The 14,730-nt window shown below is 39.2% G+C and overlaps 1 protein-coding gene across 3 annotated transcripts in view; it reads right to left on the reverse strand.

Annotated features, from left to right (window-relative positions):
* GRIN3A (glutamate ionotropic receptor NMDA type subunit 3A) overlaps positions 1-14,730 on the reverse strand; it is a 153,538-nt gene that overhangs the window by 35,545 nt on the left and 103,263 nt on the right. For 2 of the 3 annotated variants that reach the window (XM_021066896.1, XM_021066903.1), the window contains 2 exons: positions 12,898-13,013; positions 4,654-4,805 (listed from right to left, as the gene is read on the reverse strand). In XM_021066896.1, the coding sequence (XP_020922555.1) occupies positions 4,654-4,805; positions 12,898-13,013 (268 nt within the window). Of the gene's footprint in view, positions 1-3,791; positions 4,044-4,653; positions 4,806-12,897; positions 13,014-14,730 lie in introns of those variants that run through there. The other variant, XM_021066913.1, reaches the window with a different exon arrangement.

Raw genomic sequence — 14,730 nt, forward strand, 5'->3', positions numbered from 1 at the left:
GAGTGACATCCTGAAAGTCTCTCAGGTTTTTCAAGACAAACATGCCAGTCAGTGCGCTGCTGTTTAAATGCACAGAGGTGAGCATCACTACAAAGCAGTTTGTTGTTGCACAGACCAGAATATGCTGTAGGGCAGACCACCACCCCTGAGAAAGAAGAGCTTTATGAGGCTAGGGTGCCCCCTTATGTCTATACACACATACAGATGTTATCAGAATTTTCCTTTATTTCTGTTTCTGAAGTCCTAATTAAGGGTACACCTATCTTCCATTCTCCTTATTTCTACCCTTTGCCCCCTTCTGAATTCAGGTGACCTGGAAAGTGGGCCCAGCGTTGTCTTAAGAACAATCACTTGATCCTGATGTCAGCCTCTTATTCAGCTGCCTCATGACATTCAGAATTTCCCAAATGCTTTTTCTCTGAATTTGTCCCATTAAACACCATGGGTTGTTGTATTTTGCACGGATTATCTGAATAGTGCATGGCTTTTTCTGATGTTCTGTTTGTTTTTCAAAATCTGTCTTCTTTTTTGTTCATACCTAACTTGGTTTTGTTTGAAATTACTGATAAATCCACAGAGCCCTGGAATAGTATTGGTGAACCCTCTTCATCCGTGAGGATATAAGTGACTGTGGTTATCATATGTGGGTATAAGTTCAACATTTTACAAGCATTATCAGACTTAATTTGCACCATAATCCTATAAAGTATATATTATCACCCCAGTTGCAGAAGCTGAGGCTCAGAATGGCTAACATGTCATATTATACAGATAGTGGTGTTCAAACCTAGAACTGTCTCTCCATTATGCTAATCTGTATACATATTAAATATTCTTATCTCAGGATGACAAAAAGATGATAATCACAGCCTCAAAGCTGGGGGTGGGGGGGCTCATGTAGATGATTAGATGCAAATACCTCATTGTACAGATAACTGGAAGTGGGTAGGATGAAAGTGGGTACAGAAGAAATGGTTGGCTGACTATTCAAGCATCCATTCTCCTGTCTCCTCCTTCCTAAGGAAATCTGGCTTTCATTTAGGTCTTTCTCTATGGGATCATGTATTTCAAGGAAAGCCACCCTATCCTCAGTCCTGGGGAATGAGTCATGAATGGCGTAATCTGTCATGGTGATCTCATTCCCCTCACCACTGATTGGATTAGGCATGGGCAGATAATGCAATTTTGGCCCTTGAATATGAGGAACTCTACTGAGCTTCTAGGAGGGTTTCCTCACTTCTAAAAAAGAGCTATAGGAAGATACCTGAGGATATCTATGAATGCAGGAAATTCTCCTGAAGGAGGGAGAGGAAGTATTAATAATTCATTTTTTCTTTTTCTTTTTAGGGTTGCACCTGTGGCATATGGAGGTTCCCATACGAGGGGTCCAATTGTAGCTGCAGCTTCTGGCCTATGCTATAGCCACAGCAACACCAGATCCATGTTACTGGGACCTATGCTGTAGCTCATGGCAATGCCAGATCCTTAACCCATTGAGTGAGGCCAGGGATTGAACCTGCATCCCCATGGATACTAATCAGGTTCTTAACTCACTGGGCCACAACTGGAACTCCCTCTATTAATATTTCTATTATTTACTATGCCAGTTTTTTTTTTAACAAGTTCTTTCTGTAAATGATCTTATTCTCAGAACAAAATGACAAGGCAGGTTTTATCATATCCATTCATGGATGAAGAAACTCAGACTTAAGAGTGGTTAAGTCATTTGGTTGTTAACCAGTGGGAGCCAGAATGCAAGTCCAGAAATGTAAGTCTTCAAATTGTTCACATTTTCTGTTGGATATTTTCAGACTGGAATAAACAGATTTTTGTTAGTGGTTGTTAATCTCCAAAAGTATGTTTTCCTCTATGTGCCCAGGCAGAGTTAGGTTCTGAGGCTGAACAGCACTCCACCCTCAGAGGCTTGTCCTGGGAGCCAGATGGTCACTCCGGCTGGTGTCTTGGTCTGATGGTCCTCTGAAATGGCACAGCCTGGAGGTGTGCCTGTGATCGGGAGGTGAACATCCTTCCCCATTGCTGGCTTTGGGGACATGATGGGGAGGCTCCTTTCATCTTGTCTAATGTCTTGCTGTCAACTTTGAATCACTCGGAGATTTTGGTTTGAGTTAACCATGGTCACAACAAATGGTAGGAAACACCAAATGCTTGTTGCTTAGCACACTTTAAGCAATTTGTTTACTTTCTTAGCTGAATTAATCCAGCTAATCAGGTAAGCCCAATTTTATTTTAGGAAAAGTCACACAAATATCTCCAAATAAAAATAAAAATGCTTGCCTTAAGAGTTGTAGTGAGAACCAGTGAGTTAATGCCCCTAATATAGTTTTTGCCATATGGTAGGAAACAGCGTGAGAGTTCCCCAATCCCTGATTTTCTTCTTTGCTTCCTTTAAATCTTTGCTCAATGACTATCTTCTCAAGAAGATATGAGGTTATAAAGGGATGGCACTCCCATTGTGGCTCAGTGGGTTAAGAACCCAACGCTGTGTCTCTGAGGATGCAGGTTTGATCCTGGTCTTGCTCAGTGGGTTAAGGATCCAGTGTTGCCGTGGCTGTGGCACAGGCCTGCAGCTGTGGCTCTGATTCAGCCTCTAGCCTGGGAACTTCCTTATGCTGCAGGTGTAGCCATAAAATAAATAAATAAATAAATAAAAGGCATTTCTGTCGTGACTCAGTGGTTAACAAATCCAACTAGGAACCATGAGGTTGCAGGTTCGATCCCTGGCCTCGCTCAGTGGGTTAAGGATCCGGCATTGCTGTGAGCTGTGGTGTAGGTAGCAGATGCAGCTTGGATCCCGCATTGCTGTAGCTCTGGTGTAGGCCAGCAGCTTCAGCTCCGATTAGATCCCTAGCCTGAAACCTCCATATGCCATGGGAGTGACCCTAGAAAAGGCAAAAAGACAAAAATAAATAAATAAATACATAAATAAAGGAAGATATAATACAGATTGTATCAGGGGCTATGGGCAGACTCTGAAGAAGGGAAATTTCAGCTGGGAGTTTATAATGAGAAATCATTAACTGGGGAAATGTCAGGGGCAAGAGTAACTGGGAGGGATGGTGCAACAGTATGTGCCAAGACCTCAAGGCAGGAGAGCCACCGGGTATCTCCATCTGAAATGAGCATTGTGGTGAGGCTGTAACAAGCCAGGAGGAAAAGTGGCAAGAGATAAGGCTGAGCAAGTAGGCAGGGTCAAGTCCCGCAGGGCAATGCAGGCCATGTTTAGCAATTTAGATTGTTCCCTAATTAACATGGGAAGCCACTTCAGGCTTCTAAGTAGGAGACTGATCTGCCATGTGGAAAACAAATTGGAGAAAGGCAGACATGGAAACAGAGAGACCAGTTAGAAGACCTGCAGTGGTCCAGGTGAGGGATGATGGTTTGGACTACAGTGATGACAGGGGAGATGGAAATGAATGGGCATTTGAGACATATTTTAAAGAAGGAAAAAATATGGCTTGTTGATGGATGCAGAGGTGAGATGTAGGAGGCATTAAGGGTCCTGCCAGTTTCTGGAATGAGAAACGCGATGGACAGAGGTGTCATTACCCAAGATGTGAAGCACAGGAAGAAAAGCAGATTTAGGAGAGAAGATCAAGGGTTCCATTTTGACAAGTTAAATGTGAGATGCCTATAAGATATTCAAGCAGAGATGTCAAGTACAAAGGTAGATGGTTTTGGAACTCAGAAGAAGAGTTGGTGTTGAAATATGAATTTGAAAGTTGTTGAAGAGAGGCTATTTGAAGTCATTATTGTTGGCTTTAGTCTTTGCTTTTTTTTTTTTTTTTTTTAATGTCAGGCTGACCTTGTATTTCTTTATTTGGCTTCTCTTTTAAATACAGGAGCCCGTGGCTCTTGTTCCACCTTTCAGTCTCCTATCTTAATCATCCAATTTCTGGCTCACTTTGCAGGTTTTTTTCTAATTACATCATAAAAGCAGAACATTGCAAAGGAAGAGATGTAGATTCTGAGAATATGTGTGCCTTGTGCAAGTCACTTAGGATCCCTGGATATTAGTTTCCCATCTGTAAAAAAAGGGAATTGGTTGTTTTCAGTTTAAAAAATCTAGAATGTGTCATCTAAGAGTTATCAGTTTTAAGTTAATGTCTACTTCTCCAAACCCACAAAAGATTCATCTCTGAACTACTGGAAACTTCACTTCAATTAGATCTTGAGGATATTTTGAGGCCCACATCATGACCAGCAATTAATACTTAAACCAAACACTGTTAGAGTCAATCTCAGATACGACTGCTATAATTAAGAACAGCCATTTCTCCTGCACTAGTGGATCTAGCATATATGGAAAAAGAAGAAATTCAGACATTTACTCATTAAAAACCAGTGAGTTAATGCCCCTAATATAGTTTTTGTCATATGGTAGGAAATAGCATCCAAGTTCCCCGATTCCTGATTTTCCTCTTTGCTTCCTTTGCTTCATCAAAACAGCATCACAGTTAAATTCAAGACAAACTTGTGGTGTTACTGAAAATTCCTATAGGACAGGCATCCTCCAAGCGAAATTCAGAGTAATCTGGGACATGTAATAGCCTGGATTATTGGCCACAAGACACATTTCCAGCATTCAAGGTGCAGCTATACAAAGCGTCAACATTATCGGCAGTTTTTCCTTACCTCAGTGACAGCGAAACTTCTCTTGCCACAGGGAACCACCTTGTACCACTTATCATGTAGCACATCCATAAACCCATGTGACTTGTATTGACTAATTAGCTCAGATATATTGGAGGTCAAAGGAGAGTTGGGAGGGAGACCAATGCCATATCCTAGGAGAAAAGAGAATCTCAGATGAGTTTTCCACCTGAGAGGTACCTAAGAGCAAGTTGACACCATGCTTGCGTGATACTGCTAACAGAACTGGTAAAAAGGGTGTCCGTTGTGAGCCTAGTAAGCTCTCACCATCTTTCCTTCAAAGGACTCAAAAAATGCCCAAGGCATGCTTACCGTGGATCTGCTAAGATGAGACTGAGCAAGTAGTCAGGGTCAAGGAATGAGTCCAGCAAGGAGAGGAATGAGCTGTGTATTGCGTGCTAGGGGCACATTTTATTCCAAGGCTTTCTGCCCTTGTGGCAAAAATACTTTTCAGAAGCTATTTTTGAGGTCTTTACCAGGGCAAAGACACCCTATACACTCCTCCTAAATCCCTCCCCTGGACCTTAAATACAAAATTAATTGCAATCCCTGGTTTACAAAATACTCTCATCATTGGACATGCATGACCCTCTTTTTTAATAATAGAATGAGACCATGTAGATGTATAATATAGCATAAGAACTAAAAACCCAACAAAAACTTGTCAGAAAAAAGGAGTTTGGTAAAACCAAGTGTTGGAGCAAATGCAGATCAGTAAGATGACTGATTCATTGTTTGTGGGAATGCAAATTGATGTACACACTTCAGAAAACAGTTTGCCATTACTTTGTATAGTTGAAGATTTATGCGCTCTAAGACAAGCAATTCTAAGTACATTCCTAAAGAACTCGTCCACAACCACACCAGGAGATATGTACAAAAATACTCTTATGAGTTCCCATTGTGGCTTAGCGCGTTAAGAACCCAAGTCTCTATGAGGATGTGGGTTTGATCCCTGGCCTTGCTCAGTGGGTTAAGGATCTGGTATTGCTGCAAGCTGTGGTGTAGGTCCCAGATGTGGCTCAGATCTGGTGTTGCCGTGGCTGTGGTGCAGGCCTGCAGCTCTATAGCTCAGATTCGACCCTGGCCTAGGAACTTCCATATGCCGCATGTGTGGCTGTAAAAAGGAAAAAAAAAAAAAAATTCTTAGAGGCACTGTTCATAACAGCAAAAGCTGGAAACAACTCCAATATTGACAAGAGAAGGGGTAAACTATGAAATATTTACACAATTTGAATATTATATAGTGTGAAACATATATATAATGGAATAACATGGATGACTCTTAACAACACTGAGAGACAAAGATCAGTCCTGAAAGTTTACAGCATGAATCCACTGCGTAAATGTAACAACATTAAAAATAAAATGGCATATTTTTAGGAATTCATATGTATGTGATAAAAGTATATTTAGAAAAAAATCAGGGAAATGATAAACCAAATATCTGGGACAATGGTTATTCAAGGCAAAAGAGCCAGAAGAAAGGAGGAAGAGGAGCATGAAGATGTAATTTGTTGTCAAGGGTTTATTAATCAGCTTGGACTCTGTATCCTCACTTGGTGTGGGGCTTTATTGCTTTTCCAACTGTTACTTCACCGTTCATCTCTTTGATGAGCCATGTAAAAGCGCTATTTAACTACATTTTGTCTTTAGCTATTGGATACCATAGTTGAAAAAAAGATGTATTGCTCTCAAGACGATTGAGGAAGACAAACTGTAACTAGTTGTGAAGAATCCAAAGATATTTTATGCAAACAAATATTTGCTATAACATTTCCATCGTACAATTTATTTCCAAGGACATTAGTTTTTGTTCTGTTTTTAAATTACAGACACTCAGATCCTTTTGTAAAAAAATAGAGGCTTGAGATGTGTGTGTAACTAATAAATGAGAAGAAATAAATAACACAGAAAAAAATTTTTGCGTTTTCAAGAGTGGCGTGTTTTTCCTCCCCTGAGAATTTTGTTTGTTCCTTAACAATGGCGACTCAAGGAAATGATGACAACGTCATGAGCATGATTAGAATTTTCCTTTCAAAGAGCTATTTTGAGTGCCTATTCTGTGCCTAGTAGTTTTGGTTTGAAAAGTGCGACTGACAATAAAAGACTTTACACAGGCAGCCTGTTCTGCTGATGTTATCATTAAATACCATTTTTTAAAGTAATGGGTAACTATAGGGAAGTAACCACTTTTCTTTAGGAACTTTCATTATAACAAATGTTATTGACAATTCAGTTGCACAGACATTCATTCAGTATCTATTTGCATGTCAGGCACAATACTAGTCATGTGTATGATAATATTCACTGAGTAGCTCACACATTTATTCATTCACTCATTCATCCTTTCAACAAATATTTACTGAGTGAAGAGGCACTGTGTTACCTGGCTGGGATTTAGCAATGAGCAAGGTAAATATGGTTCTTGCTGTCATGGAGCCTACACTCTCTTAGGGAGACAGATATTAAACAATGTACTGCATAATGATTGTTTCATTACAACTGAGATAAGTGCTTGAGGGAGATGAACTGGGACAGATACAAACATTAAGTAGGAGGACTTGGAACTCTCTGGAGGGTGTGCATTTATGGTCAGGATAATTAGGCCAGGTTTGCTGAATATTATTATATTTTTCTCCCCTAGGCCAATAATTTTCAACAACAAACAACACTTCCTTCCTTCCTTTCATTCTTTCTTTCTTCTTGGTCTTTTTAAGGCTGCACCTGCAGCATGTGGAAGTTCCCAGGCTAGGGGTTGAAACAGAGCTGCAGCTGCTGGCCTACACCACAGTCACAGCAACACAGGATCTGAGTGGCAACAGAGCTGCATTCTTAACCTTCTGAGTGGAGCCAGGGATCAAACCAGTATTCTCATGGATACTGGTTGGATTTGTTACCACTGAGCCACGACAGGAACTCCAACAATTTCTAATGTTTATGGAGGGCTTACTATACACCAAGTATCACTTTTATGTGCCTTACCCCATTTAATAGGTCATGCACTAGTCAAGACTACATGCAGGATTGTGGCATACTGTTCAGTTAAATAACTCTGGGACTCTAGTAATGATGACTAGAACTTACCGAACCCTACTGTGTGACAGATACCATTCCACGTGTGTCTAACTCCTATAAGAACCCATGCAGAATATGTATTACTTAGAGACTTAATAAGGAAACAGCCCAAGGCCACACAGCTCATAGTTGGCAAAGCTAGCATTTGAAATTAGGTCTGTTTGAGTCTAAAACCAATGCTCTTTCCACTATATCCATTATAGCATGTGACCAAGGCAAAAGAACATCTGACCTATTCCTCCCCTTCAAACAGGCCCTATCACTACAATCATACTGATGCAATCTCCCCACACCAGGCAATGCAGTAAAAAAAACCCCCACAATTCTCTAAACTGGTGGTTTGATTTCAACAAACATAAATATATATATAACTCATAGGTAGATTTTGTTTATAAAATTTTCAATGAGTTGTGTAATTATAGTGTAAGTATAGCCCTAACTGGTATATGATTATACATAGATGAGTAAATTAACTAGCAAGAATCCTCTTTGACTATATTGGTTCCCCTAAAAAAATCCTCTTAAAGCCAACAAGTCCGGCCCAGGTTAGCGTAATCACAGCAGAATGGTTTTTGTTTTTCATTTGATAAACATTTCACTGCACACCTATTCATCCATTCATTAGTTCCACCAATTTGTATTGAATGCTATTCTGTCCCAGACACTCTGCCAGGAGCTAGGGAGGTTACCAAGTTAAATCAGATGCTGATTCTATCTATATAAAGCTCCTAGTGGCACAGGGGAGATGAGGCATACATAAGTACTACACAGCATGGTAGGATGTTCCAGGGATTTGCTTGATAAAAAAGACTGGTGAGTCATAAATTCAACAAATATAAAGTATAATGATTAGGATGCAACAAGGAGGATGAATAAAACTCTGTGGAGTTCGGAGGAGAGATTGCTACCAGATGAGAGAAGGCATCTTAGAGTGATTCTTGATAGTGGTATTTTGGAAAGACCAAAATACACAATAAGAAAGTTTAAAAATCTGAAATTAATATTTACAACAAATTTACATAGTCTAAGAAAAGAACTTTGGCACTGCAGCAAAAGCATAAAAATTGCCTTAGGGAAAACACTATGTTGAAGTTGCAGAGACGTTTATGAAAAATTGCTACGTAGGAAATAATAAATATTAAATCACTCCACTCCATCATGTCAAGGTTAATTTGTGATTGGCCGCTAAATATAACTGTTCTTTAAAATTTTCTATTTTAATATATATATTAAGTATTGATATTTTAATGATTATGGCATTACTAATAACAATAATGAGCAAGTTAAAACAAACTACACATATGGAACAAGGGGAGAAATAGGAAAAGAAGTTATGTGGCAATTAGAAGAGGTATTTGTTAAAAGACACAAAAATCAATTTTACTCAGAAACATAAAAGTAAAACCTTGAAGGTTTCATTTCTGTCCTCTTTATCATGCTTTTCAAATGTGATTGTGTTCATTGGTCAAAGAATTCTTATTTTTAAATTGCTAACTCAGCAGCCTGACTTGCTTTCATTATCATTAAAAACGTGGCTTTGCAATAGAGATGAGGTTGACTATTTTGTGGTTGATGGATGAAGCAAAATGGAATCCTTCAACCCTAGAAGGCTTCAGGCACCCTGGAAATTAGATACAGCTTAATGGCCCAAGAGAACAATTTTCAGAATAGAATTCTGATCTCTTCCCCATGGATAAATCAGCTTTACTCAGCTAAGAGTGGTGAACATATATTTTGGCTAGCAAATGTATAGTTAGAAATTCGGACTACAAGAATCTTCCCGAAATGTGGTTGGAAAATAGGTGTTTGAAAGTAAGATCTTAGATGGGATTTGAGTGGCTTCAAGAAGAAAGATTAATTCAGTTTTTTGATCTGTCATTGGAATCTCCTAATTCGCTACTCTGGGGCAATGGTTGAGACCATATTGAAATAGTCCAGACCATAAAGAAGACTTTAAAAATGGGTTTCCTGTACCCGCAGCACATCAAAGTGGAAAGAGAAGTATGTGGGAGAAGCTGAGATATATGAAAGCTATCCATTCTGGGGTAATTTTATAGTGAATTGGTCTCAACCTATTAATTCAATATATTGAATAATAATAATTTATTGGGCCCTTACTATGTGCTTATGTATGCTTTAAATGTATTATTTTACTTAATCTTCACGACTCTGTTGTAGATGTACTCTTCATAAGAGCGTGATGCAGATGAGGAACCTGAGGAACAGATTAAGTGGCTTGCCCAATGTAGCACAGTTAGTAACAGTGACTCCATTCTAACACAAGCACTCAGAGCTAGTGCGCTAAGTACTGTATTAAATAATTAGTGGAGAGCAAGTAAAAAAACAAACTCAAAAATGGACAAAGGTCTTTGGCAGAAAGGTCGCAAATCATTACTGTGCAGTTCCATTACTCTTTCTTCTCTTTGACCTTTACTGTCAACCAACTCCAATGCATACATTTGGAACATGCATTCATTTATCTCAACACTTTCTTTTTTTCCAAAGCACACAGCACGTCTTTGTGTCCCTGGTGTATGGTATTTAATAGGACTTTCTATATGCTCTTGAATTTTTAGTAGTTTTGGTTTGCTGCTTTGAGGATTCACAAAAAGGTTTTAAACTCAAGGTGGACTACTGTCTCTTTTACCTCACCTTTACCTTTTAAACCTTAAATAAATGCAGAATAAATGAAGGTGGGAGGGGTATTGAGCAGTCACACTGAGTTGGTATAATGTCATTACTGTATAGATTGAATGTACACTTAGTATGAAGGAATCAATGGCCCCTGTTTTCCCTCCTAAGTTCCAGAGGTCATTTAAGCACTTTGGAAAGTGTAAGCAAACTTTCAGGGTGCTTTTGATTACATCAGTAAGTGAATTAGGTACTTATTTCAAATACAACCTAATGAGTTATAGAATAGGCAATACATCACTTAGTATACGACTACTACATGCCTTGCATTGTACTATCCTGTGAAAGGACACAGTTAGACATATGAAACAACCCTGTAAGCTAAATGGGTAAAAATTGTTCATAAATTGCTTATTTGATATTTTTATGCCCATAAAGTCTTATTCATTAATAATAAAGTCCGTATTTTCATAAGTTCAAAAACACCTACATGTTGGTAGAGGAACGCATATTTTTTAAACTTTTATGGAGAAATATTCCCTAAAAATCTATGAGATTAACTTTTTTTTCAAAAGCTGTAATCAAAACTTTTTCTAGTATTTCTGTCACATTGTTGTTTATAACTTGTAAGTATCCTCCCTTTGTGTTTTTACCAAGTTCTGTTTTTAGGCTACACATTTGTTTGCAGAGGTAGTAGTGAATTAAATTTTCTGATTTGCACCTCACCCAGAAAAAACCAGCAATAGTTTTTGTAGAAGAAGCCCACAAAGATGAGAATGTTCTCTGTATTCACATCTGTGGTCTGTCTGTTCTCTCTCGGAGAGTGCTGGCCTGCACCATCTTGCATTTATCTTCTTTGAAAACAAAGTGGTATCTGGAGATGATGGGAAATGCAAGATACCAAGTCTCATGAGCACAGATGGAAATATAAACAGGAAGTCAGTGGGGAGTTAATTGTGTGGCATCTGGCACTGGGGTCTAGCAGTGGCAAACAAGCCATCTCACCACTGCCTTTCGACAAGCTAAGGTTGCCCCCCTGAAGACAAGGTGGAAAATAGAGTCCCTCAGTCTTTTGCCCACTACAAATGTTTCATTGTTAACAGCTGCTAATGGCAAAAGGGACTTCAATTACCCAGTGCATCTAGGACAGACAGAAAAAAGTGTAAGATCCCCAGATGCCACAAAAATGGGATTTTTCCATGGTTATATCAAAATGAGGTTACATAATGAACGTTCCTTTGGTATTCTAGTTTTTCTCTGGCTTTTCTTTTTGTGCCCTGCTATCTTAGACTGTCATCTATCTTAGACTATCTTAGACTATCTTAGACTGTCATCTATTAGACTGTCTTCTATTAAAGAAGACCACCACCACTAAATCTCTTCCTGAGTTCTAGTCCTGGTTCAGGTGGAGGTTGCTTTACTTGGAGAGGAGACTGATGTCTCTTAGGAGAAGGTGCAAAGAAACAGCATCAGCTGTTATACTCTCATTCATCGCAAAAATTAAGACTAAAAGAGAAAAAAATGCTGCTGTTTTTAGGAGAGACAGAGACCAACTGTGGTTGGGGAACTGAAATCTGAATAGTCTTTATATACTAGTTAACATACAGGAAAGTATAATTTTCTGGAAACAGGACTTAGGCGCACCCTTGGGATTGTTTCAAGTCAAAGAGTTTTCTGACAAGTAAGCAAGGCTCTCTTGAGAGCCAGCATATATACTGTCAGAAGAGGGAAACTGGGAATTGGGAGATGTGAAATTTGCTGGTTCAAACTATCAGCTCCATATATCAACTGTTGTCCAGAATGAAAGGAGCTACAGACAAAGCAATTTTTCTTTGGTCCTGAAGTCTGATTGATTGGTTGACCAAGTTAGAAGCGAAAATTTGCTGCCAGCGGGGAGAAAGACAAACCTGAGGTCCCAAAGAAGGTTCTGTTTAGGACTCTTAGAGGTTACCAAACTGCGGAAGCTCATTTTTTTCTACCTATTGTTCAACTATTGGAAAAACATTTACTTAAGGACCATGAGATATAGATTCTAATTCCACTATTACCATCTAATTGTGTAATTAGGAGAAAGTGATACAATGTCCCTAGGTTTTCCTATGGATAAAAGTGACTAATTCCACACTGGGGTCCTTCCAGCTTTAACACAATCATTCTGGTTTTTAGCATCACATTCATTACAGAATTTGGCCATTAGAAAATACAGATTAAATTAAAACTAGACTCCCTATTTATTACATTGTGTCACCACTCCCAGATATCTAAAGCAACATTGTTTGGACAACAATGATGTTTTGGTGGTTGTTTTTCTAACAATTGGATAAAAATATGTTTTTGGAGTAGGTGAAAAATAAATACCTAGCTTCAGCAACTTAACAGCTAAGTGCTTATGAGCTGAAAATGAAAACAGGGGAAGATAAATAGCTCTTTGCCTCTGATGCTGGCATCTGTGACTTGCTAGGCTGGCAAACTGAGCACATCCCAAGAAAAAGTGAATCAAGAATGACTGATTAATACCTTCTATGGCAAATGGCTTCCCCACGGTTAGAAGTTTGCAGTCAGCATCTACTGACACTTCATAATCCAGAAGGGCTTTGTCCATGATGAAGGCATCTAGTTTCTCTGGATCATTCCTATGTTTAAGACCAAGAGAAGAAAGATGAAAAATGATTCATTAATAGAGAGGAAACACTAAGGCTGAAAGCTGGCTTTTGTTTAGGGCACAGAAACCTGAACAGTTAAGGGCAGCACAAGCTGACTAGCTGCTGGCTGACTTGACATTTCAGTGACCTTCAGAGAAGAGACTAGGGGAAAGAGACACTCTTACAAGGGAGCATGACATCTTTCCAATGGATTAATCTACCAGTTTCTTTCAGTACTTCTAAATCCAACAACAAAACCAGAGCCACTCTGAATTGAATGGGAAGATAAGTAGCAAAAGTTCATTTCTCTTAAATTAACAGAACAGACTTCTTGTGTAGGTGTTATATTTATCGTCCTCCATACATTTTTATCCCTCGTAATGACCCTGAGGTGGGTGGTATTATCTAATGTTAATAGATGAAGAAACTGAGGCTCAGAGAGTTGAAGTAACTTAAGCCAGGTGACATAGCTAGTAAGAGTTGGACCTCAGGGGTCTCTTTTATCAGTTATGTGAAAATTCTTAATTCTTTCTTTCATGATCACTATCATATTCTTTAGAGATCAGGCATTATTTCATACTTGGGAGTACATGTTAAGGAGCAAATAAGAGACCTACCCACTCCTGGGGAAAAGGAAGTCAAGGTCTCTTTAAGGTCTGTAGGCTGGCGTTCAAAAAATGGAAAGGGTAACATGTAATAAATCCTAGTGGTCGGATTTATTTATTTATTATTATTTTCATTTTTAGGGCTGCACCTGTGGCTTATGGAAGTTCCCAGGCTTGGGGTTAAATCAGAGCTGCAGCTGAGGCCTACCCTGTAGCTTGCAGCGATGCCAGATCCTTAACCCACTGAGCAAGGCCAGGGATTGAACCCATATCCTCAGAGAAATGACATTGGGTCCTTAACTTGCTGAGTCACAATGAGAACTCCCAGTGGTCTGATTTATTAATATATCTCCAGAGAGTCATATTTCACTCCCATCCCAGAAGGCAGTTCAAGCAAAAATCACTTAAGGCAGGTGTTTCTGGATCGTCTCAGTGAGTTGTCTGTGGGCTGGGCTCAAGATGCCAACAGATGCCTTTTTCATCCTTCACGTGTTCTCCCTAGTTTTTAAACAAAGGTGCAGAGGCCATCCAGAGGAAGGCTATCAGCACTGGCTTAAGCTCCCACTTACAAAGGAGGCCAGGGTGGAGGAGTTTTTTTTTTTTTATTTATATAATTTTTTATTTTCCCACTGTACAGCAAGGGGGTCAGGTTATCCTTACATGTATACATTACAATTACATTTTTGGGTGGAGGAGTTTTAAAGAGAACTGTTTAAGGCGTATGCAATGACTCTGGCTTTCAGTCACCTCAAATTCTTTTTTGGAAAGGTGTAAGACATATATCCATTTAATAAAGGCTTTCTGAAACCTCAGCACTGTCCAAATAGCTTGACAAAGAGAACAACTCTTCTCTATGCCATCTGGGTTCAGTCATCCTTCTTTTAGAGCCAAAAATGAGGCTGCTGTAATTCAAGACAGAGGAGTAGCTTTCAAACTCAGAGGAGAACATGGTTAGGGCCTATCAAAAATCTGAAAGAGAACAGCAACCCTAGACATGTCTAAGATTCATCACTGCACAGGAAGCACCTTTTTGATGCTTTTGTCTGAGTCACACATGGATGTGTATTAAGCAGGTCAACTTCCCCTCTGGGTGCCAATGACCA

This window comes from Sus scrofa, chromosome 1, assembly GCF_000003025.6.
Source record: "Sus scrofa isolate TJ Tabasco breed Duroc chromosome 1, Sscrofa11.1, whole genome shotgun sequence".
NCBI lineage: Eukaryota > Metazoa > Chordata > Mammalia > Artiodactyla > Suidae > Sus > Sus scrofa.